At 38.8% G+C, this 24,439-nt stretch overlaps 1 protein-coding gene across 1 annotated transcript; it reads right to left on the bottom strand.

Annotated features, from left to right (window-relative positions):
* Positions 1-274: 274 nt before the first annotated feature.
* Positions 275-23,993, bottom strand: LOC139754171 (E3 ubiquitin-protein ligase RNF113A-like). The gene is made up of 5 exons (XM_071671352.1): positions 23,698-23,993; positions 19,140-19,281; positions 12,656-12,791; positions 8,861-9,077; positions 275-2,999 (listed from the first exon to the last, which is right to left on the bottom strand). Exons 1-5 carry the CDS (start codon positions 23,786-23,788, stop codon positions 2,662-2,664), a joined length of 924 nt encoding a protein of 307 aa, XP_071527453.1. The 5' UTR covers positions 23,789-23,993; the 3' UTR covers positions 275-2,661.
* Between the last annotated feature and the right edge of the window lie 446 nt (positions 23,994-24,439).

Raw genomic sequence — 24,439 nt, 5'->3', positions numbered from 1 at the left:
GTTGCAAGGCGTGGGCTATGGATAGAGTTGTGCGCAGGAGGATGGATGTGCTGGAAATGAGATGCTTGAGGACAATGTGTGGTGTGAAGTGGTTTGATCGAGTAAGTAACGTAAGGGTAAGAGAGATGTGTGGAAATAAAAAGAGCGTGGTTGAGAGAGCAGAAGAGGGTGTTTTGAAATGGTTTGGGCACATGGAGAGAATGAGTGAGGAAAGATTGACCAAGAGGATATATGTGTCGGAGGTGGAGGGAACGAGGAGAAGAGGGAGACCAAATTGGAGGTGGAAAGATGGAGTGAAAAAGATTTTGTGTGATCGGGGCCTGAACATGCAGGAGGGTGAAAGGAGGGCAAGGAATAGAGTGAATTGGAGCGATGTGGTATACCGGGGTTGACGTGCTGTCAGTGGATTGAATCGGGGCATGTGAAGCGTCTGGGGTAAACCATGGAAAGCTGTGTAGGTATGTATATTCTGCGTGTGTGGACGTATGTATATACATGTGTATGGGGGTGGGTTGGGCCATTTCTTTCATCTGTTTCCTTGCGCTACCTCGCAAACGCGGGAGACAGCGGCAAAAAAAAAAAAAAAGAAAAAAAAATGTATATGTATATGTCTGTGTATGTATATGATGAAATGTATATGTATGTATATATGCATGTACAGGCATTTATGTATATATATATATGTCTATATGAGTGGTTGGGCCATTCTTCGTCTGTTTCCTTGTGCTACCTTGCTGATGCAGGAAACAGCAATTAAGTATAATAAATAAATATAAGGAGGTGAATGCAAGAGTTTTGGAAAGACGGGCAAGTATGCAGTCTGTTGTGGATGAGAGAGCTTGGGAAGTGAGTTAGTTGTTGTTTGCTGATGATACAGTGCTGGTGACTGATTCGCGTGAGAAACTGCAGAAGCTGGTGACTGAGTTTAGTAAAGTGTGCGAAAGAAGAAAGCCGAGAGTAAATGTGAATAAGAGCAAGGTTATTAGGTACAGTAGGGTTGAGGGACAAGTCAATTGGGAGGTAAGTTTGAATGGAGAAAAACTGGAGGAAGTGAAGTGTTTTAGATATCTGGGAGTGGATTTGGCAGCGGATGGAACCATGGAAGCGGAAGTGAATCATAGGGTGGGGAAGGGGCTGAAAGTTCTGGGAGCCTTGAAGAATGTTTGGAAGTCGAGAACATTATCTCAGAAAGCAAAAATGGCTATGTTTGAAGGAATATTGGTTCCAACAATGGTATATGGTTGCGAGGCATGGGCTATAGATAGAGTTGTGCAGAGGAGGGTGGATGTGCTGGAAATGAGATGTTTAAGGACAATATGTGGTGTGAGGTGGTTTCATCGAGTAGTAATAATAGGGTAAGAGAGATGTGTGGCAATAAAAAGTGTGGTTGAGAGAGCAGAAGAAGGTGTTTTGAAATGGTTTGGGCACATGGAGAGAGTGAGTGAGGAAAGATTGACCAAGAGGATATATGTGTCAGAGGTGGAGGGAACGAGGAGAAGTGGACCAAATTGGAGGTGGAAAGATGGAGTGAAAAAGATTTTGAGTGATCGGGGCCTGATCATGCAGGAGGGTGAAAGGCATGCAAGGAATAGAGTGAATTGGAACGATGTGGTATACCGGGGTCGACGTGCTGTCAATGGATTAAACCAAGGCATGTGAAGCATCTGGGGTAAACCATGGAAAGTTCTGTGGGGCCTGGATGTGGAAAGGGAGCTGTAGTTTCGGTGCATTATTACATGACAGCTAGAGACTGAGTGTGAACGAATGTGGCCTTTGTTGTTTTTTTTTCCTAGCGCTACCTCGCACACATGAAGGGGGAGGGGATTGTTATTTCATGTGTGGCGGGGTGGCAATGGGAATGAATAAAGGCAGACAGTATGAATTATGTACATGTGTATTTATGTATATGTCTGTGTGTATGTATATATGTATACGTTGAGATGTATAGGCATGTATATTTGCGTGTGTGGACGTGTATGTATATACATGTGTATGTGGGTGGGTTGGGCCATTCTTTTTGTCTGTTTCCTTGCGCTGCCTTGCTAATGCAGGAGACAGCGACAAAGCAAAATAAATAAAAAATAAATAAAATCAATAAGATACTTATCTAATATTTATCATACTTTGTTGCTGCCTCCCACGCCGCATTAGTGAGGTAGCGCAAGGAAACAGATGAAAGAATGGCCCAACCCACCCACCCACATACACACGCACATATACATACCTATAGTAATAAAAGTAATAATAATATTATTAATATATAACACATATGTGCTGCTAACACTGCTTGCTTAACATTACACCATTAGTGACGTCATCTTTGGCAAGGGTGTATCATCACCAGTTGACAAAATAGAGTGCAGTCATGTCAAAGAACTTATTTCCAACAAATCTATCCTGTCCTTGTTACTGAGCATGGTGCAGCCTTGGAGCTCCAGGAGTCCCTTATAAGGAGGTTCTCATGTAACAACATAAGCCTTTCAAGAAGGGATCCTGGGTAATACTAATAACATAATCCATATGAGATGACCATGATTAGGGCATTTAGTTGTCTGTGCCATCACAGCTACCATAAACCATCCCTGCTTGAATAACCCTAAAATTATCCAGTATTACAATTAACCCTCACCTCCCTGTTTGCATATGTAAATACATAAATATCTAATCACTATCTAAATTATCATTTTTTAATTTTGCAATAAGCTCAGTGGCTGGACTGAACATTCCTGCCGTGTTTTCACCACATACATAACAACGCTTTGTCTTCTTGAAATTTTCAAGAGCACACTTTTCACAATAGTAATGTTTACATTTTGTAACAACTGGGTCTGTAAAAGATTGTCTACATATAAAACACTTAAATGGGAGATGTTCATCATCACTTGGGATTTCCCAATTTTCATCTGAGTCATAGTTTGCTCCTCTTTGCTTACCAGCCTCTACCTCAAGCTGCCAGCCTAGCTTGTAATCAGTCCGGTCATGTAAAAATTTACAACTATCTGTAAAACAAGAATTATTGTCATTCAACTTACACTGTTCAACTACCAGTAGTACTCATTCTCTCATTTTCATTCACAAACAACCATTTGTATGCAGTACACACACACACACACACACACACACACAGTGAGGGGTCAGTATTTAGCAAAATATGTACATTGTGAAAACTGAAAAAAAAACCATGAGCATGAGATGTATTCCATAGAAATGAAAATTAAGATCCTTCAAGCCCTCATGATTTCTGGTGAGCAGGCACTGGTCTTCACTCATCATTTGCCTACCACTCTAAGACAGCTGCAGTTGCTTGGTCTTTTGGGCCCATCCTAGGCCAACTGGTAAACATCACCAGGTTGTCATCACTGACCTACTTACTTTCACCTGCTCAAAGCTCACCTTACACAATTTCCAGATGCCAACCCAATGGCAGTCACAGGAAGGTACAGTGAAAAAGGTTTTTCAAAAAAGAAATGAAGGGAAAAGCAATGAAGGGTAGACAATAAAAAAAAAATTTTCATGGTACACTGCACTGGAGAGAAAAGGTTTTTCATCTCAGAAAAACTCCACTTCTTTCCCATACGGTCTATCCTATGAGCATGAGAGCAAACCTACATGGAGGAGGATTTTAAAGGAAAAATTCAAATAACTGGCATCTTGATGGAGGAATCCTCAGAAACACATATGAAAGTTCCAACATATCTATACCAAGTTACTGTCTGATGAAGGTGAAGATGAGCAACAGAGACATTTTTTCATGATTGCATCCAATGAAAGAATTCTGAGGAAGGCCAAGGAAGAGGCCACCTTCCTCAAATCAGGTGCTCATCTGTAAGTCCAGATGACAAGTTGCTTAATCCACGCACAAATATTTCTTGCCGAAATGATCCCCTCAGCGATCACTGGTGAAGAACAAAAGATCTCCAAGAGATTTAACTAAAAATATATCATGATGCTCTTGATGAAATCTTCAAAGAGTGAACAAGACCAAGGTTATTTCCAAATTAAAACTTAATCTTAGCCAAAAATCTGGGGTTTGGGTTTATCTCAATCCAAAGGAGAACATCACCAAAGACAAAAGGATTCTTGTGTCTAAATACTGAATTTAATCCACTAACTCTCTTCCCAAAGCTATAAAAAAATTCTAAAAATAACACACAAAAGGAACCAATCTGCCAGAAAAACTAAAAGACTGTAAAAGGTCTAAGATTTTTGAAAGCTCCCACTTGGACTTGGGGTAGGAGCCACATGTCTAATTAGAAAAGAAAGACTGAAATTTTTCCCAAATAGGGCCTGCCAAATTAACACCCAAAACTCAGAGACTGGAGTTTTTAAAAGGTGCTCCAATAAGAAGCATTAGTGTTACTGTCCTTGTTCTCATGATAAAGGCTAAAAAGAATTTGAAACATAAGACTTTAATCACTTCTGAGACATCACAATTCTCCAGGGAAAGACAAATGTTTTCCAAACTGATTGGTACTGTCTTTGAGTAGAAGGTGAATGTTATGTATAAAGTAATCTGTTAGACATTCTCCAAATCTCTGCCCGTATAAGTGTTTGAGAAGATCCATTCGAGGAAATTTTTAAAATTCAAGACTTAGACACTGGGGTCCTGCTAAAAAGCTGAGATAGCAACAAAGCTACATGACATTGGTGAAGGATTCTCCAGCAACATGTCTGATTGTCCCTCTCGGGTGTGTGTGTGTGTGTGTGTGTGTGTGTGTGTGTGTGTGTGTGTGTGTGTGTGTGTGTGCGTGTGTTGGTGGTGGTGGTGGTGTACCAACATTACTAAACCCTCACAACCATTTATTTTCAAGTAAAAAAAATTCTGGAAGAGCTTTAGGAAAAAGCACATCTAATTCCAATCATTCAAATACAAGGACAGAACACCTGTTGCAACTGCCCCAAGTCTAAATCTGAAAAACAAAGTTGGAAGTAATGCATTGGTTCTGGTGGCAAAAAAATTTACTCCGATGGAGAGGATCCAATCAAAAATCTCTTTCCTACCAATATTTCTATTGACACTGTCTGATGTCAATAGATCAACAATATATGCAATGCATACTCTTTGGAAATAGGAGGCATGGAGTAGAATGCCTTTGGTTAGACCCACAGAGAGAATCTTTTTCACAAACTCTAGGAGAGGCAGGAATTTGCAAGAGCATTTGTTCATTAGGCATTGGACAGCTAGAGTATTTTCCATCAGATACAAAATTCTACATCTCAGCCTCAGGACATTCTGAAAGATGAAAAATAACAGGACCAACAGCTCCATTATGGTGATATGATAGGATTTCTACACTTTCATCTAAGGGCCCACACCTGCATGACCTGAAGAATGGAAGTCACATCCTTGATTTGATGCATCTATCCAAACCATCAGAAAACTTGCTAAAGGTCTCCATGACATGGGCATTCAGAGGTTCTCTTCATCAGTCCACCAATCTAAAGATTCAAGACGTTCCTAGGAAGTCTTTCACAGATCTCTGCTTATTGTGGGAAAGAAAAGATTTACCCAGATGGTAACACTCTTGGCCTATAGCTTCTCATCAGGTCACTGCAGAGGGACACAAAATCAAACTTCCCCAGTTGTACTAGTTTATGTCAAGAAACACAGTCTGGGATGATAAGATAGTCACAGCACTTGTGTAATCCTAAGCTTTGTCCCCTAGGAGACAAACAGTGTCAATAAAAGTTTTCTTATCTATTTCTAGCCATGTAAAGCTCTGCCTGGTAACTCGGTGGTATTTGTCTAGGCTGATGATAAAACCTATTTTTTAAATGGAGTTTAGGGCAAGAGGCCTTCATTTGGCAAATTCCAACAAATCACCAAAAATTGATGAGATAAACCAAAACTATCACTTCAGATGATATCAATTTTGGAAGCAGACCAAAATTACTCTGGAAAAAATTTCTAGAGCTATGCATAACCAAACGACATCACCTTGATCTGCCAGGTCTATACAATTTTCAATGCCAAAAACTTCCTTATTCCTGGTATTTATTGGAATGTATCAGAAGGCATCCTTTAATTTTGAGCTGATTGTGCAGTTGCTTACTTAAAGGTCTGGTAAATGCTCTGTAAGGTGGTCATCTTGAACTTTTGCTTCAGTACATGGATGTACATAAAAAAGTCGAAATCATTCTTTTTCTATGATTCTCTGTTTTTGGACAAGAAACAGTCTTGATAAAAACTGGTCCTACTGCAGACTCTGACAGTGAATTATCATAATAGAAGAGTCAGAGGCTGTCCTAAACTTCTTGACAAGTGGCTGAGATTTCAAACTCCTCCCCAAACCTCTTCTGAACCAGTGTTGAATTTCAAAAATCTCATAAGTATTAGAGACATTCTCTGACTCCATGAAATAAAATGCAAGGAATTATTGTCAAACTTAAGGGAGAACAAAGATTCTACTCTTTTCTAAAACAAAATGATTTTTTAAGCCAACTCTACAGATGCTACCTCATTATATGAAACCTAAAAGTCAAAATCCTCCAATAAAATGGACGAAGGAGACCCATAGTTTACTTGGACCTACAGGGGCTTATCTTAACCCATACAAAAAGGCACTGAAGGAAGAAAAAAGGGGAGTGTTCAATGGTCTCTCCTTACTCTTGGTTCCATCCATTCCAGTCCTTGCCAATAAAACTGACACTAAAACCACCATGTCCCACTCCCCTCCTGTGCCTCGTAACATTACCTTTGTTTGCATTTACTCTTAATTTTCTCCCTTCACACATTCCCAAATCCTTTCATCAGCTTCTAGAGTTTCTCTCCAGAGTCTACGATCTGAGATGTGCTATCTGCAAGCATTAAGTGATTCAGTTCACATGTCCCCCACCCTAAATCATACTTTAAACCCACTCCTCACTTGAAGATACTCATATTTAACTCTTTCATCACCCAATTCATATGCAGATTAAACAACCACTGACATGCATACATCCTTGATATACATTCTCCTTCACTGGAACCCCTAACTCTACTCTCTCTTCTCTATCTATTCACACACATGCTTTAATCTCCAAGCAAAACCCCTCACCACACTTTGTAACACTCCACTTACCTAATAAATCTGAAACATCTTCAGGACTCCTCTGTCATTCCTTTTGTACACTTCTTCCAAATCCATTAATGCAACATACAATTTACTCTTTTTCTAGTAGCTTTCTAACAATATCATCAAAGCAAATACCTTGTCCACAAACCTCCTCCCAAATCAGATATTCTGTGCATGCCTCCATACACCTTACCAAGTCATTCCTTTTGTACACTTCTTCCAAATCCATTAATGCAGCATACAATTTACTCTTTTTCTAGTAGCTTTCTAACAATATCATCAAAGCAAATACCTTGTCCACAAACCTCCTCCCAAATCAGATATTCTGTGCATGCCTCCATACACCTTACCAAGTGTGCTTGACAGATTTTTACCTATGTAACTTGAGCATTCACTTTTGCCCCTATTGCCTTTATGCTGCAGTGTTATACATGAATCCTGCAAGTCCTTGGGATCTTGGGTCAGACACCTGTTGAATAGCCTGACTATCCAATCAACAGCATCGACACACCTTTTCACGAGAAACTCAACTGCAGACCTATCGACATCTGTCATGACCAAATTTCATTTCATGCAAGACTTTTATTTTCTCTTCCACATAACTTCCCCCATGTCTCTCTCTCTCTCCACATGTCACCTCATCCCATTAACACTACATCTGCCAGCCTATCATCTAAAACATTCAGCAGTCATTCAAAAGTCTCACTCCATATCATTTTTCACCTTTTCTCTGCCCACTACTACTTCCCCATTCATTCTCTTTTTTGATTGTTACCTCTATCATTCTCTCCAAAATATAAAAGTCTTCCAAAACATGGAGGTAAACTCTAAGGAAGATGAAGTGGTGCACATAATGTATTCCATTATTAAGCAAAATCTGCAAGGAGCATGTTTAAGGTCAGACTGGGAGGTATCGATTTTGATACAATCAATGGCTAAGTGCTAAAAAACAAAATTGTGAAAAGGCAAAAAGCACCCTAATGTGAAAGATTTGTAGATATGGTTTTTGGATGAGGTATACACCTAAAACTGAAATATAAAGAGGTTTATGAAAGGGGAAAAGAAGAAATGAGGAAAAGTATTTATGAATTTTGAGAAAGTGAAAACTCTGTCTTTTAAAAGATATCTAAAAAGAAATCTAAAAAATCAAACAAGATTTCCAGTTTCTTAGAGGAAGACTTAGTTATTTCTGTAATGTTTGGTTTCAAAAATAGTATGGATGTTACAGTACCACCAAATATGGTCATTTTGTCAAGAAGAGGAATTATAGATCAAAAAAAGGTGGGAGGAAAGTTATGAGTTATTTTCGAAAATGAGCAAAAACTGGGTTTTCGAGGCATTAAACGTAACAGATTACATCCATCCCACTGAGATATCCTGCCCAAGTTGGAGTTTACTGAGGAAGATGTGTCAAGATGAGATGTAGATTGAGTAAGAAAAGAAGGAGCAGATTTGAAAGATGTGGGGGAATCCAGTGTTGAGTCATCAGAATACGAGTTCATTTGGTTATCTGTAAAAGAATGAAAATCATTGATAAAAAGGAAATAGTTGTAAGAGACTAGGCAGAGTCTTGAAGAAAACCACAGTTGATGGAAAAAGGGGAGGAGGCTCATCCAACAACCATAAAAATAGATTGGCCAGAGTTGACGCTAGATAAAAAGGAGCAAAGTGAGGGAAGAGAGCCAAAAGAGCAGAAGCTTAGAGATGACACCCCGACACAACACCCTGTCATGAAGAGAGATTAGTAGAAAGAACTTACTTCATGCAACTGGAAGTGAGAAACTACTTTAATTGACTTAAAATACCTCCAAAGCCACAGAAGCCAGTCTCTTTAAAATCTTTGCAGAGGTCTGGTTGGTAGTCCCATCTTACTGTTGCTCGCAGATGATCAGGTGCTCTGATGGGGCCTTTGCGGACTCCCCCACTGGCTGCATTACCCTGAGCTGTATCTTTCTTCTCAAAGAAGTGACTATAATTGTTTATACCACGATAAATTCCATCGTCTGCTTGCCCTCTAGTATCCTGTTGGGAAGGTGGCATTTTATGCATGTAGATCAAATAACTATACTACAACAGTAATTAAAACATCATGACTTTTAGACAAAACATACTATGGCAGACCTAAATAATGACATAGTAATTCCTTCTATTAAGAATCCTCTGAATTATCAAATCATCATTAACATGCACTTTGGGTTTAACTTAAGGAATCTACCAACTCTTCTGAAATGTGATAAGAGCGAACAAGAGCATTTCTTAATATAATAACTGGAGTAGTAACCAATGAAATAGTGATTGCCATAATCACAAAGAGACGTTGTTAATCATCCAAAAGTACTTTTCTACCATATATAATTGATGCTACCATATTTTTGCATGTAATGTGTCATATGAACATCATTAAAAGATTACTGACAGAAATAATTGGTGTTACATTCAATGCCTCTTATGACAATTTATTAGATATTTTGGGAAGCTTGCATTTTTGGTGATTACATACCAGAGAATGTTAATTAGATTTACTGTATAAGTAAACTGCACTAAGAGTTCACTAATGAAATATAAAAACTCAGCTCTATCTTTAATCAAACAAGTACATTTTCAATAGCATGTAAAAGCTGCGGCAACTTTTGTTTTAGCAAAATCTAAATATGCATTCTTCACAGTAATCTTTACACAATTCTTAGTTATCCTAATCATCTTAACCTTTGTTCACTTTACTACTGTATCCATCCAACCCTCTGGTACATTACCTTCATTCCAGGATCTCAAGCATATTGCACAAAGACACCTTCATCTCTCAATACATTTACACATAACTTGCCATGTTTCACATTTACTGCTTCTCCATTCTCAAATGACCTGAAGCACCCTTGAAGATATCCCAATTTTCCCTCTTCCAAACCTAATATGAAGTTACTAAGCTTCCTTAGTACCTCAAACATTCATCAGCTCTTCAACTGTTCCTTCCATCTCCTGAGAACACCCTATTTTTTGCATCTCTCATCTTTGCTCCTCCTAATGACCTTCTCTCATTCTGATAGCATTCCAACACATCCCTTTTTTTTCGATAAATGTATTGATTAGACATTCTTCTCTATTCCTTATGTACCCTCTTTCTACTACTTCATATAACCCTCAGTACACAGATGTGATGGGGACAATAAAAATGAGGTAGCCTAGACGTTTTGGAAAAAGTATTTGAATGGGGGCCTCACCAGTCTATTAGGTGAAATGCTCTAATGGTGTTTGTTGTTGGAATTTTGCGCAAATGTTGTTAAAATATGGTGCCAAAATGCAATTACATTTCCATTACATAATGATGCTTTGAAAAATGCTATCTTTTACACTTTTTTCCTCACATACATTGGGCACTAGATTCTTTGGCAAGACAAGAATACCAGATTTATGCACACAGTAATGAATCCCACCCCACCAGCCATGCTTGGTTGCAGATTTATATCCGTTTCAATAAGTGTTAACAAGAAAATTCAATTAATCTTCTTTATAATACCTGAAATGGAACTTCTTGCCAGCTTTCAATGATTTCATAAGCTTATATAAATCTTTTAAAGTATGCATATATGCTCTCTAACCTCCTTTATTAAAGATGGTATAATTTGTTTATGGATGGGGTTGTTAGGGAGGTGAATAAAAGAGTTTTGGAAAGAGGGGCAAGTATGAAGTCTGTTGGGGATGAGAGAGCTTGGGAAGTGAGTCAGTTGTTGTTCGCTGATGATAGAGCGCTGGTGGCTGATTCATGTGAGAAACTGCAGAAGCTGGTGACTGAGTTTGGTAAAGTGTGTGAAAGAAGAAAGTTAAGAGTAAATGTGAATAAGAGCAAGGTTATTAGGTACAGTAGGGTTGAGGGTCAAGTCAATTGGGAGGTGAGTTTGAATGGAGAAAAACTGGAGGAAGTGAAGTGTTTTAGATATCTGGGAGTGGATCTGGCAGCGGATGGAACCATGGAAGCAGAAGTGGATCATAGGGTGGGGGAGGGGGTGAAAATTCTGGGAGCCTTGAAGAATGTGTGGAAGTCGAGAACATTATCTCGGAAAGCAAAAATGGGTATGTTTGAAGGAATAGTGGTTCCAACAATGTTGTATGGTTGCGAGGCGTGGGCTATGGATAGAGTTGTGCGCAGGAGGATGGATGTGCTGAAAATGAGATGTCTGAGGACAATGTGTGGTGTGAGGTGGTTTGATCGAGTAAGTAACGTAAGGGTAAGAGAGATGTGTGGAAATAAAAAGAGCGTGGTTGAGAGAGCAGAAGAGGGTGTTTTGAAATGGTTCGGGCACATGGAGAGAATGAGTGAGGAAAGATTGACCAAGAGAATATATGTGTTGGAGGTGGAGGGAACGAGGAGAAGAGGGAGACCAAATTGGAGGTGGAAAGATGGAGTGAAAAAGATTTTGTGTGATCGGGGCCTGAACATGCAGGAGGGTGAAAGGAGGGCAAGGAATAGAGTGAATTGGAGCGATGTGGTATACCGGGGTTGACGTGCTGTCAGTGGATTGAATCAAGGCATGTGAAGCGTCTGGGGTAAACCATGGAAAGCTGTGTAGGTATGTATATTTGCGTGTGTGGACGTATGTATATACATGTGTATGGGGGTGGGTTGGGCCATTTCTTTCGTCTGTTTCCTTGCGCTACCTCGCAAACGCGGGAGACCGGCAAAAAAAAAAAAAAAAAAAAATGAATGCTCTTTTCCATCCTTGATGCACTATTCTTTCTCTTATAAAACATTTCCATTACATATGCAATCGTCTATTCAATGTGTCTGCCTTCTTTCCAAAAACTCTTAGTTTCATTTCATCTTTAATCTCAAATTGTGTGTACCTTTTAGTGATAATAACCTACAATGTATAATCATATCCTTCTCACTGTGGAAAATCTGGCAACGTCTTCTGGACACTGTAAACACAAATTCTTTTCACTTAGATTTCTCCATATCTTTTACCTGTCAGTGCTATCTTCACTGATTTTCCTAACTCCCATAATTGGCATCTTTACTTATACTAATAATTTACTTCAAATGATCAAAATAATTCTAAGTTCTTTGCTCTTACAAACATTTCTGTTACGTACCATTTCATCAACCAACCCCAAAGGGAAGGATGAATAGCTGGGTTGGCTGTGAGATGAGTGGCCTGACCAGGACTTGAACACAGATCCATAAGATTCATGGATTGCAATACTAGCCACTACACTATGGAGCGTATGTGTTTGTGTATGCTTGTATCCATGTTTGTGGAATATGGTGTGAACAAGAATCATCTGCAGTGTCTTGGTAAGAAATGATGCGAGATAACACCTACTCTACTTTCAGTTCTAGGTCTTACTATAATGTAATAGTTACAAATTGTGAATGCTAAATTTTGGGCCTAATTACATCTACAGGCAATTTGCTTCACTTTCTGCTGAGTGACCCAAATATATACTTAAAACTGGCTACAATGAGTGAATATGTGCATTTAATGATTATTCCATGACTTAATGCCCTGCCTTTACTCAAGTGCCTGTAAAATCTTGAAGCTGAATTAGCACTACCTAATTTCCATTTTTTTCTCTTCCTACTTGTAGCTTTTGATTCCACAAACCTTATTGACTTGGAGTGATCTCTCAAATATGGCCTGGGCATCCCGATCTTTTTCAGTCTCAAACTGGATGACAGATGTAGCACCCATGTCCTTTGGCCCTTCTCTTTCACTTGTACGTTGAGATTTGTAAGATGCTCTATTAATGAAAGTAACAAAAACAGCAATGTATTAGTAGCTTACCTTAACATCATGCCCTTTCTCACTGCTAAAGCAATATAGAAAATGCAGAATCTTCCAAAATTTTGTTTACTGACCTCCACACCATCAGGTGCTGAAGATCCATAGCAATGTTCAAAGTTGCCAACAGAATTCTAAAAGTTGGTACGGCTACAATATAAATGTAACAAGTACTAAAAAACGTATAAAAGAAAAAAAAAAATGGGAGTGCTTCACAAAACAGAAAAGAAGAGTGATGTATAAATATGGAAACAACAAAAATGCACAGGCCAAAGTGCCATTTATGGAAAAAAGTAACCTCTAATTAGGAAGAACTGGTAAACTGATCTTTCCCTTCCTTTTGCTTGTCCTTTGTGTTTTGCTTTACTTGATAAACTAAAGCTTCTTAATATTACTTGCTAGAGAGAGTGAATGCTTATGTAGATGTATGTTATATATTTCTTATATTCATTCATTTATTTTGCTTTGTCGCTGTCTCCCACGTTAGTGAGGTAGCACAAGGAAACAGGCAAAAGAAATGGCCCAACCCACCGACATACACATGTATATACATACACGTCCACACATGCAAATATACATACCTATACAACTCAACATATACATATATATATACACACACAGACATATACATATATACACATGTACATAATTCATACTGTCTGCCTTTATTCATTCCCATCGCCACCCCACTACACATGAAATAACAACCTCCTCCCCCAAATGTGCGCGAGGTAGCGTTAGGAAAAGACAACAAAGGCCACATTCATTCACACTTAGTCTCTTGCTGTCACGTAATAATGCACCGAAAGCACAGCTCCCTTTCCACATCCAGGCCCCACAAAACTTTCCATGGTTTACCCCAGACGCTTCACATGCCCTGGTTCAATCCACTGACAGCACGTCGACCCCGGTATACCACATCGTTCCAACTCACTCTATTCCTTGCACGCCTTTCACCCTCCTGCATGATCAGGCCCCGATCACTCAAAATCTTTTTCACTCCATCTTTCCACCTCAAATTAGGTCTCCCACTTCTCCTCGTTCCCTCCACCTCTGACACATATATCCTCTTGGTCAATCTTTCCTCACTCATTCTCTCCATGTGACCAAACCATTTCAAAACACCCTCTTCTTCTCTCTCAACCACACTCTTTTTATTACCACACAACTCTCTTACCCTATTATAACTTACTCAATGAAACCATCTCACACCACATATTGTCCTCAAACATCTCATTTCCAGCACATCCACCCTCCTCCGCACAACTCTATCCATAGCCCACACCTCGCAACCATATAACATTATTGGAACCACTATTCCTTCAAACATACCCATTTTTGCTTTCGGAGATAATGTTCTCGATTTCCACACATTCTTCAACGCTCCCAGAACTTTCACCCCCTCCCCCACCCTATGATTCACTTCTGCTTCCATGGTTCCATCCGCAGCTAAATCCACTCCCAGATATCTAAAACACTTCACTTCCTCCAGTTTTTCTCCATTCAAACGTACCTCCCAAATGACTTGTCCCTCAACCCTACTGTACCTAATAACCTTGCTCTTTTTCACATTTACTCTCAGCTTTCTTCTTTCACACACTTTACCAAACTCAGTTACCAGCTTCTGCAGTTTCTCACATGAATCAGCCACCAGCGCTGTATCATCAGCGAACAACTGACTCACTTCCCAAACTCTCTCATCCACAACAGACTGCATACTTGCCCCTCTTTCCAAAACTCTTGCATTCACCTCCCTAACAACCCCATCCATTAACAAATTAAACAACCATGCAGACATCACACACCCCTGCCACAAACCAACATTCACCGAGAACCAATCACTTTCCTCTCTTCCTACACCACCACAAGCCTTACATCCTCGATAAAAACTTTCCACTGCTTCTAACAACTTGCCTCCCACACCATATATTCTTAATACCTTCCACAGAGCATCTCTATCAACTCTATCATATGCTTCCTCCAGATCCATAAATGCTACATACAAATCCATTTGCTTTTCTAAGTATTTCTCACATACATTCTTCAAAGCAAACACCTGATCCACACATCCCCTACCTCTTCTGAAACCACACTGCTCTTCCCCAATATGATGCTCTGTACATGCCTTCACCCTCTCAATCAATACCCTCCCATATAATTTACCAAGAATACTCAACAAACTTATACCTCTGTAATTTGAGCACTCACTTTTATCCCCTTTGCCTTTGTACAGTGGCACTATGCAAGCATTACTCCAATCCTCAGGCACCTCACCATGAGTCATACATACATTAAATAACCTTACCAACCAGTCAACAATTCAATCACCCCTTTTTTAATAAAGTCCACGGCAATACCATCCAAACCCACAGCCTTGCCGGCTTTCATCTTCCGCAAAGCTTTTACTACCTCTTCTCTGTTTACCAAATCATTCTCCCTAACCATCTCACTTTGCACACCACCTCGACCAAAACACCCTATATCTGCCACTCTATCATCAACACATTCAACAAACCTTCAAAATACTACATCTCCTCACATCACCACTACTTGTTATTACCTCCCCATTTGCCCCCTTTACTGAAGTTCCCATTTGTTCCCTTGTCTTACGCACTTTATTTACCTCCTTCCAAAACATCTTTTTACTCTCCCTAAAATCTAATGATACTCTCTCACCCCAACTCTCATTTGCCCTCTTTTTCACCTCTTGCACCTTTCTCTTGACCTCCTGCCTCTTTCTTTTATACATCTCCCACTCATTTGCATAATTTCCCTGCAAAAATTGTGCAAATGCCTCTCTCTCCTCTTTCATTAATAATCTAACTTCTTCATCCCACCACTCACTACCCTTTCTAATCTGCCCACCTCCCACGCTTCTCATGCCACAAGCACCTTTTGTGCAAGCCATCACTGCTTCCCGAAAATACATCCCATTCCTCCCCCACTCCCCTTACGGCCTTAGTTCGCACCTTTTTCCATTCTGTACTCAGTCTCTCCTGGTACTTCCTCACACAAGTCTCCTTCCCAAGCTCGCTTACTCTCACCACTCTTTTCACCCCAACATTCTCTCTTCTTTTCTGAAAACCTCTACAAATCTTCACCCACGCCTCCACAAGATAATGATCAGACATCCCTCTAGTTGCACCTTTCAGCACAACATCCAAAAGTCTCTCTCGCGCGCCTATCAATTAACACGTAATCCAATAATGCTCTCTGTCCATCTCTCCTACTTACATACGTATACTTATGTACATCTCTCTTTTTAAACCAGGTATTCCCAATCATCAGTCCTTTTTCAGCACATAAATGTACAAGCTCTTCACCATTTCCATTTACAACACTGAACACCCCATGTACACCAATTATTCCCTCAACTGCCACATTACTCACCTTTGCATTCAAATCACCCATCACTATAACCCGGTCTCGTGCATCAAAACTCACTCAGCTGCCCCCAAAACACTTGCCTCTCATGATCTTTCTTCTCATGCCCAGGTGCATATGCACCAATAATCACCCATCTCTCTCCATCAACTTTCAGTTTTACTCATATCAATCTAGAATTTACTTTCTTACACTTTATTACATACTCCCACCACTCCTGTTTCAGAAGTAGTGCTACCCCTTCCCTTGCTCTTGTCCTCCCACTAACCCCTGGCTTTACTCCCAAGACACTCCCAAACCACTCTTCCCCTTTACCCTTGAGCTTCGTTTCTCTCAGAGCCAAAACATCCAGGTTCCTTTCCTCTCTCTCCTTTTTTCTCATCTTGGTTACATCCACACACATTTAGACACCCTAATCTGAGCCTTCGAGGAGGATGAGCACTTCCCGCGTGACTCCTTCTTCTGTTTCCCCTTTTAGAAAGTTGAAACACAAGGAGGGGAGGGTTTCCAGCCCCCCACTCCCGTCCCCTTTAGTCACCTTCTACGACACGTGAGGAATGGGTGGAAAGTATTCTTTCTCCCCTATCCTCTATCCCCAGGGATAATTTCTTATATTTTCTTTCAAACTATTCGCCATTTCCCGCATTAGCAAGGTAGCGTTAAGAACAGAGGACTGGGCCTCTGAGGGAATATCCTCACCTGGCCCCCTTCCCTGTTCCTTCTCTTGGCAAGTTTAAAAAAAAAAAAAAAAAAAAAAAAAAAAAAAAAAAGGAGGGGAGGATTTCCAGCCCCCCGCTCCCTCCCCTTTTAGTCGCCTTCTACGACACGCAGGGAATACGTGGGAAGTATTCTTTCTCCCCTATCCCCAGGGATAAATTTCTTATATATGTCATAAATTTCAGACTTTAAACAAAGGAATTAGAAAAATGCCATTTAAACAGTGATATGTCATACCTGTTGTGAATAACATAAGAGGATAAAAGGTTCCAAAGTTTTCCAACAGAACAAAAAAGCAGACATTACAATGGCCACTCCTGAATTACCAACAGTAACACAGTTTTCAGCTAATGAAGTGGGCAAAATATCTGTTTGCTGCTGGCCCTATCCTGTGTCCTGCTGTGGGTTCTGCCCTGTGCCCACCCTTAATATCACTCACATGGCACTTTCAAGACTGCCCTAATTTCACTGGCATGGTGACAAAGTTGTCAAAGGTCACATGTCCCATCCATGTGAAATAATAAGACTTCATTTCCTACTAAATACATGAAAGAGGAGTAAATGTCACACTGATGCTGCAAGGTAGTAAACTCCAGTAGAGTTCAAATGTAGTCTTTCATTTAAATTTCAACTTCGGGCAAAACTGATATTTCTACAATCTAGTATGTGCCACCACATGCAATGAAGAGTGTAAGCAAATCAATACCTGTCTGATGTAAAAAAATGAAAAAATTCTATAGCAAACTCATATCACTGGAAACACTAATGTCATGCCCATAAAATTAAGTGCATTTAAACAAGTTTTATATTCATATTATCTGGGAGAAGAGTTTTATTCAATGCCACAGTAAATATAAGAAACTAATGTTTTACATTTCATTTTTTCATCTTGCCATGTGCAGCTGCACATGTGCAAAGGGGGCATTTTCCCCTTGCCATCAGGGAGAGGTTTAAGTATTGAAATTGACACTGCATTTCCTAGGTCAAGGATATATATCTAAATAAAAGATTCTCACAAAAAAATGTATAAACTAATGGGTAGCAAGATACAATACATAGAAAAACTATGCAAGACTTGTTATGGAAGCAAACATGTTTTGATCTTTTTTCAGGGTTGAATAAGGGAAACATCACTACATATACCTAAGTGCAGGGAATGAAAAAGTAAAAAGTTAGTGAAACCAGCCTCTCAGAGATAATTAGCTAGTTACTGGACATAGAAAAAAAATTAAAGGTAACTGGGAGCAAAGAAATAAGAAAAATTTAGATTTGAAGGGACTACAAAGGTTCTCAAAGTTTCTGCAATTAATGGCCAAAATCAAGAGGGGAAGTCCTCAATGATGGGCAGTATGCAGAAACTTTTTAAAATCTGGTGGATTTACATGATATCTAGCATGAATGCAACAACTTCTTAGTTGTCACATTTGAGATCAAAATGAATGGGGTACAGTTCAGTGGTTACGATAGTTTAAGGTAGTTTTAGTAGGACAGGATACTTAATACGAGAGAGAGGTTCAAACACCAACCCTTTTTAACTGCAGGAATTACACATATTTCGAAAGTATATTCAAATCATAACGAGCATCACTTAAATGAAACATACATTAGTGTCTTCTGTACTACATGGCTTCAGTTGATATCAAAGACCCTTCTAGGCCACACCATGGAAACTAACTGACTAAGACACGTGGAAATTTGAATATACAATTTGAAGCAAAGAATCCGAGCAGAGGAAAAGAGTTATTTGAGAGGAGCATGTGGTATGACTAGGTGGAATGAAAAAAGTAGAGAGGGGGTGTATAAGTGAAATGTAATACTTTGAGGTGGTTTGGGCATGTAGAAAGGATGCAAGATGGGGAATTTAGGAGAGTGTATGACAGTATGATTAAAGGGGTGGGTGTGAGACAAAGGCCACCTGTAACAGGAAAGAAAGTGGAAGAGTACTGGAGGGAGAAAATTGGGGAAGAATGTGTGGAATGGTGTGTGCATGGGAGGCATGTAAGGAAAGGGATAAGTATAGACTCTTTTGCCATGGCCATGCCCTTGATGGGAGTTCTCAAAAAGGGCATCAGAGCTGTAGATAGATACAAACATAGATAAAGAGTTTGAGTAATTGCTTACATGGGATGTTTTGTATAAAGAAAATATAAGACACAGGAAATTCAGGTACATAAAACTGTTTCACAGTATATGCTGCATTATGTACCTTAGATTATCATCACTGTCATCACTTGAGGCGTGGTCCTCTTCATTTACCCTGCCTCTATTCTTACTCCGCTGAACTAAGGGGTTTCTCAGATCGACCTTCTTCTCTTTCTTGATCACTTTTGTTTCATCCTCACTACTACCTACAACATATTAATGAATCATGGATACGAGCAAAAACAAATAATTACAAAAGACATTATTTTTGTCAAATATAATAAATAAGCTCATGGAGTACTATCTCCATGTACAGTATATTCTTGAGTAGTATAAGAATTCCTTAGCAGAGGAAAGATTCATATAACATGGAAGAACCCAAAGAAATGTTGTGACGGTTACCAAATGCTCAGACATAAACATACATATAAAACAGGTTGGTTGTTAAATTTCAAAGGTGGAAATTTTACAGCTCTTAGATAGACTAAAGTTCAGGGGTTCAGCAGCATAATTACCTAAACGATATAGTGTATGTTTTAGGAGCAGTATTACCACCTAATATCTATAATCATACAAAATCTAATAAAATCAGGATACCTATATGAATACAATATTGACATGGTCAAAAGTTACATGTTTGGCATCATTTGCCACTTTGTCTGTACTTCTTTTTTGATGTCAGGAAAACAGTGTCTATGGTTCTGCACAACTTGAGAGTGGAACATTTTCTTCTCTTCACTACTTAAATGAAATACAATACACCTCAGTAATATTACTTCTCTTTCAGCTTTATCATTTGCTACCTTAAGTTCTCAACAATCTATAATGTCACCTTGTAGTCCTCTCTGAACTACCATGACTCAGGGGCAAAAAATGAAATTTCAAGGCACCTGAAGAAATCTACATTGTTCTTTGAGACAAAAAATTCAACTGATATGCATTCCAACTGCTTGATATTGATTTGGATCCACTGGAAGGATTTTTCCATGCTGTCCTTTTAATTCAATACTTATATCATTTCCTGGAGATGCACTAGAGTTCAAGAGTGCTGACAAGCTATGCTAGAGTCGATGAATACCAAAGCAATGAGTTCATAGATGTCCAGCAAGTTTTCTGGAGACAGATACTGAAATTGCTGAATTAATTCTCTCATACCTGAGTAGATATCACAGGAGCATTCAAACTAAAGATATACAAATATCATAAATTCCTCTTCCTTCATGAGGAGGAAACTTGAACTGGCCTTTGAACATGAATGTTTTTAGGACATATACCCCTGGCCATCCATCTAGCATGGTGTAGAGTTCAATGAAGAGGGACGACACCAAGAAAGACAATGAGTAAATCCAACACAACTCTGTAATTGTATCAGCTTAAAACAAGGAAGGCTGGACACTTCTCGAATGAAGATTTTCTCACAATGAACACCATAAATTTCTCTAGGTGACTTGAAATTCCACTTTTTTTTTCATTTCAATTAAGATCCTGAGTCATGGGAGCTCATAGGGAGGCACTAGAAATTGTTGAGAATTTGAAGGCAGTCAATGATAATGATGAAAGAGCTGATGCTTTTACCGAGGAGTACATTTTCATCATAACCATGAATAATGAGAGGAAATCTCTATTTTAAGTTATTTAGGATCCCAGACACTGTTTTACTGACATTAAAAAAGAAATGCACACAAAGTGACTAACTTTACCAAGCATGTAATACTAATCATATAAACATTCATATAATTATACTGACTTCATCACAAACTGTGTAATCATTATTCTTATATAAAAAACTGCTTTACAAACATAATCAATTAAGACTATCAAATGGGTAATCTCGCCACCTAACCCCTGAACTTTACTCTCATTGAGCAACCTCTAAATATCATTCAGCATGGATACAATTAAATATAGTGTGTGTTATTTCATAATGAAACAAAATATGGAAGAAAGATCTTTAAAATTTTCAATTTCCAAATTCAAAACCTAACATAATACATACAACTGTGCACATATATGTGCATACAAAGGTATAAAGACATAAATAAAGCAAAAAAAAAAAAAGCAAATTGATCATTCACAGCTCACAATAACAAATTAAGGGTAACATCAAAATAAGGGCTTGGGAAGTGAGTCAGTTGTTGTTCGCTGATGATGCAGCGCTGGTGGCTGATTTGGGTGAGAAACTGCAGAAGCTGGTAACTGAGTTTGGTAAAGTGTGTGAAAGAAGAAAGCTGAGAGTAAATGTGAATAAGAGCAAGGTCATTAGGTACAGTAGGGTTGAGGGACAAGTCAGTTGGGAGCTAAGTTTGAATGGAGAAAAATTGGAGGAAGTGAAGTGCTTTAGATATCTGGGAGTGGATTTGGCAGTGGATTGAGCCATGGGAACGGAAGTGAGTCACACGGTGGGTGAGGGGGCGAAGTTCTGGGAGCGTTGAAGAATGTGAGGAAGGCGAAAACATTATCTCAGAAAGCAAAAATGAGTATGTTTGAAGGAACAGTGGTTCCAATAATGTTATATGGATGCGAGGCGTGGGCTATAGATAGGGTTGTGCGGAGGAGGGTGGATGTGCTGGAAATGAGATGTTTGAGGACAATATGTGGTATGAGGTGGTTTGATTGAGTAAGTAATGAAAGGGTAAGAGAGATGTGTGGTAATAAAAAGAGTGTGGTTGAGAGAGCAGAAGAGGGTGTATTGAAATGGTTTGGTCACATGGAGAGAATGAGTGAGGAAAGATTGACAAAGAGGATGTATGTTTCAGAGGTGGAGGGAACGAGGAGAAGTGGGAGACCAAATTGGAGGTGGCAGGATGGCGTGAAAAAGATTTTGAGCGATCAGGGCCTGAACATGCAGAAGGGTGAAAGGCGAGCAAGGAATAGAGTGAATTGGAATGATGTGGTATACTGGGGTCGATGTGCTGTCAATGGATTGAACCAGGGCATGTGAAGTGTCTGGGGTAACCCATGGAAAGTTGTGTGGGGCCTGGATGTGGAAAGGAAGCTGTGGTTTCGGTGCATTATACATGACAGCTAGAGACTGAGCGTGAACAAATATGGCCTTTGTTGTCTTTTCCTAGCGGGGGAAGGGGGTGTCATATCATGTGTGGCATGGTGGCGACGGGAATGAATAGAGGCAGCAAGTATGAATTGTGTACATGTGTATATATGTATATGTCTGTGTATGTATATATATATATATATATCTATACATTGAAATGTATAGGTATGTATATGAGCGTGTGTGGATGAGTATGTATATACATGTGTAACTAAGCTGGCATTTTACATTTTCCTTGTCTTTTTGACACTAAACTTATTTGTCAACTTTACAATTTTTTCTGAGTGAAAAGACAATCATTTTGTAGTGGTTAACTTTAGTTTTGCTGTAAACATGAATAATGAAAACCATACGTCAATAATGCTTACTGTATTCCCTAAACACTAAGATGGTATTTCAAAACAATACTGCTTAATATCCAAAGTTAGTTTTGGTGCAAAGTAACACAGATAAGTTACTAAATCATTTATACTGCTACTGTCTTTCTTTTTATATTTATCTGTTTTATAAATTAAACAATAATAACCTAAGAAACCTCAAGTAGCTGCTTGTGAAGTGATGGCTGCAGGTGGAATAGAGTTTTAAGAATTATGGAAATAATCTTTAGCTAATGTTGCTAATAGCTAAGGACATGATGATTTTGTTCTCCAATACTAAAGCAGTGCTTAGAGTACAATGACTTACAGAACATAAATTGGAACACCTTATCACAATACCTGTTATCAGATGAAGCAACAGTGGTGAGGGTTATGAACATCAATAAAAATGTGACATCAAAGACAGTAAAACTTCATAAAACACTTGTAAAAAAAAAAATAAACAGAGCCTAGGAAACCTTAACTAACCTCCCTAGTTATCAAAATTTATCTTATTTTCAGTATTCTTGACGAAATATACCACTTACACGCATGAGTAAGCACCATCAAATTGGTGTATTGACATACACCAATTTGATGATAAACATGATAAAGCAAGTGGCTAAGACATTCCCATAGCAGACGAAATTGATATCTATATAATTCTACTATCATTTTGGTTATCATGCAAGGTTTTTGCATGTCAATATTCTATACTTGTATTATCTACTTTCATGTTAACCCCACATTCTCTCTTCTGGACGCAACCCCTATCACCTATTTGAATAAAGTTCAATGAAACATGATGCTTCATATGATGCACCGCGTTACTAGATTCTCTGCAAAACAAAATTACTCTGGTCCTAAACTGGTTAATCACCCTAATTATCAAACAAATTCACTGACAAACCATCTGTTTGTTTTCTGAAGATATATTTGTAGAATCGTCTAAGTTAAATGAACCCTACCCTTTCCATCCCAAGGCCGAGGTTGTCCTATGGGGCAACCTGCCATCTTTTGTATCATTTCATCTAATGGCTATCGGTTACAGATAATGAAGACCAAATACGTTTCATTGCTAAATCATGCAATATAATAAACTGACTAGTGTCCAGACTCCATGTCAACTTCTGTGAGTCAACCTAAGCTTCTGCGGACATAACCATGAATAAAGGGCCGAAGCTTTTATTGAAACCTTGATACTTTCAACTTACTGTTATCACTTCCAATTTTTCTTTTCCGTATGCCTCCTCCTCCTGGCCTGACTCTCTTCTTGAAAATGAATTTTGTGGTTGATTCTTCCATTAGTGCGAGTGGAAATAAGCCGATGTGACAGGTTCACCTGCGGCCTCAGATGTAAACAAAGTCCTCAAGTTTTACATATTACACACTACATCATTATTTACAGAGGTAAATTATCTGTATCTTAGAATATAGGTGTATATTATCAATTAGGTACATAACTATATCAATTTTCGGTTGTTGCGGAAAATGTTGTATCAAAAGATGAAGAACATCGTACATCTGCCATGTCAAGCGTCATTTCAAAACAAATCTGTGTTTATACATTGTCTATACTGCAAGTTAGGTTGTGAACGAATGGATCCTTTTCTCTGTATACATGAATGATTACTTCATCGGCTATAAGAATCAGTTCTATCAACTATATATATTTACTTGTTAACTGAGATAAATCGTATGTCTTACATCACAATTTGAGTGCCAATCCCGTATTGAAGCCACAAGTTTCAAATCCTGTGTGTGTATATATATATATATATATATATATATATATATATATATATATATATATATATATATATATATATATATATATATATTTTTTTTTTTTTTTTTTTTTTTTTTTTTCATACTATTCGCTATTTCCCGCAATAGCGAGGTAGCGTTAAGAACAGAGGACTGGGCCTTTGAGGGAATATCCTCACCTGGACCTCT

The sequence above is a fragment of the Panulirus ornatus genome, chromosome 16 (assembly GCF_036320965.1).
Source record: "Panulirus ornatus isolate Po-2019 chromosome 16, ASM3632096v1, whole genome shotgun sequence".
Taxonomy (NCBI): Eukaryota; Metazoa; Arthropoda; class Malacostraca; order Decapoda; family Palinuridae; genus Panulirus; species Panulirus ornatus.
This window is presented reverse-complemented; position numbering and strand designations above follow the sequence as displayed.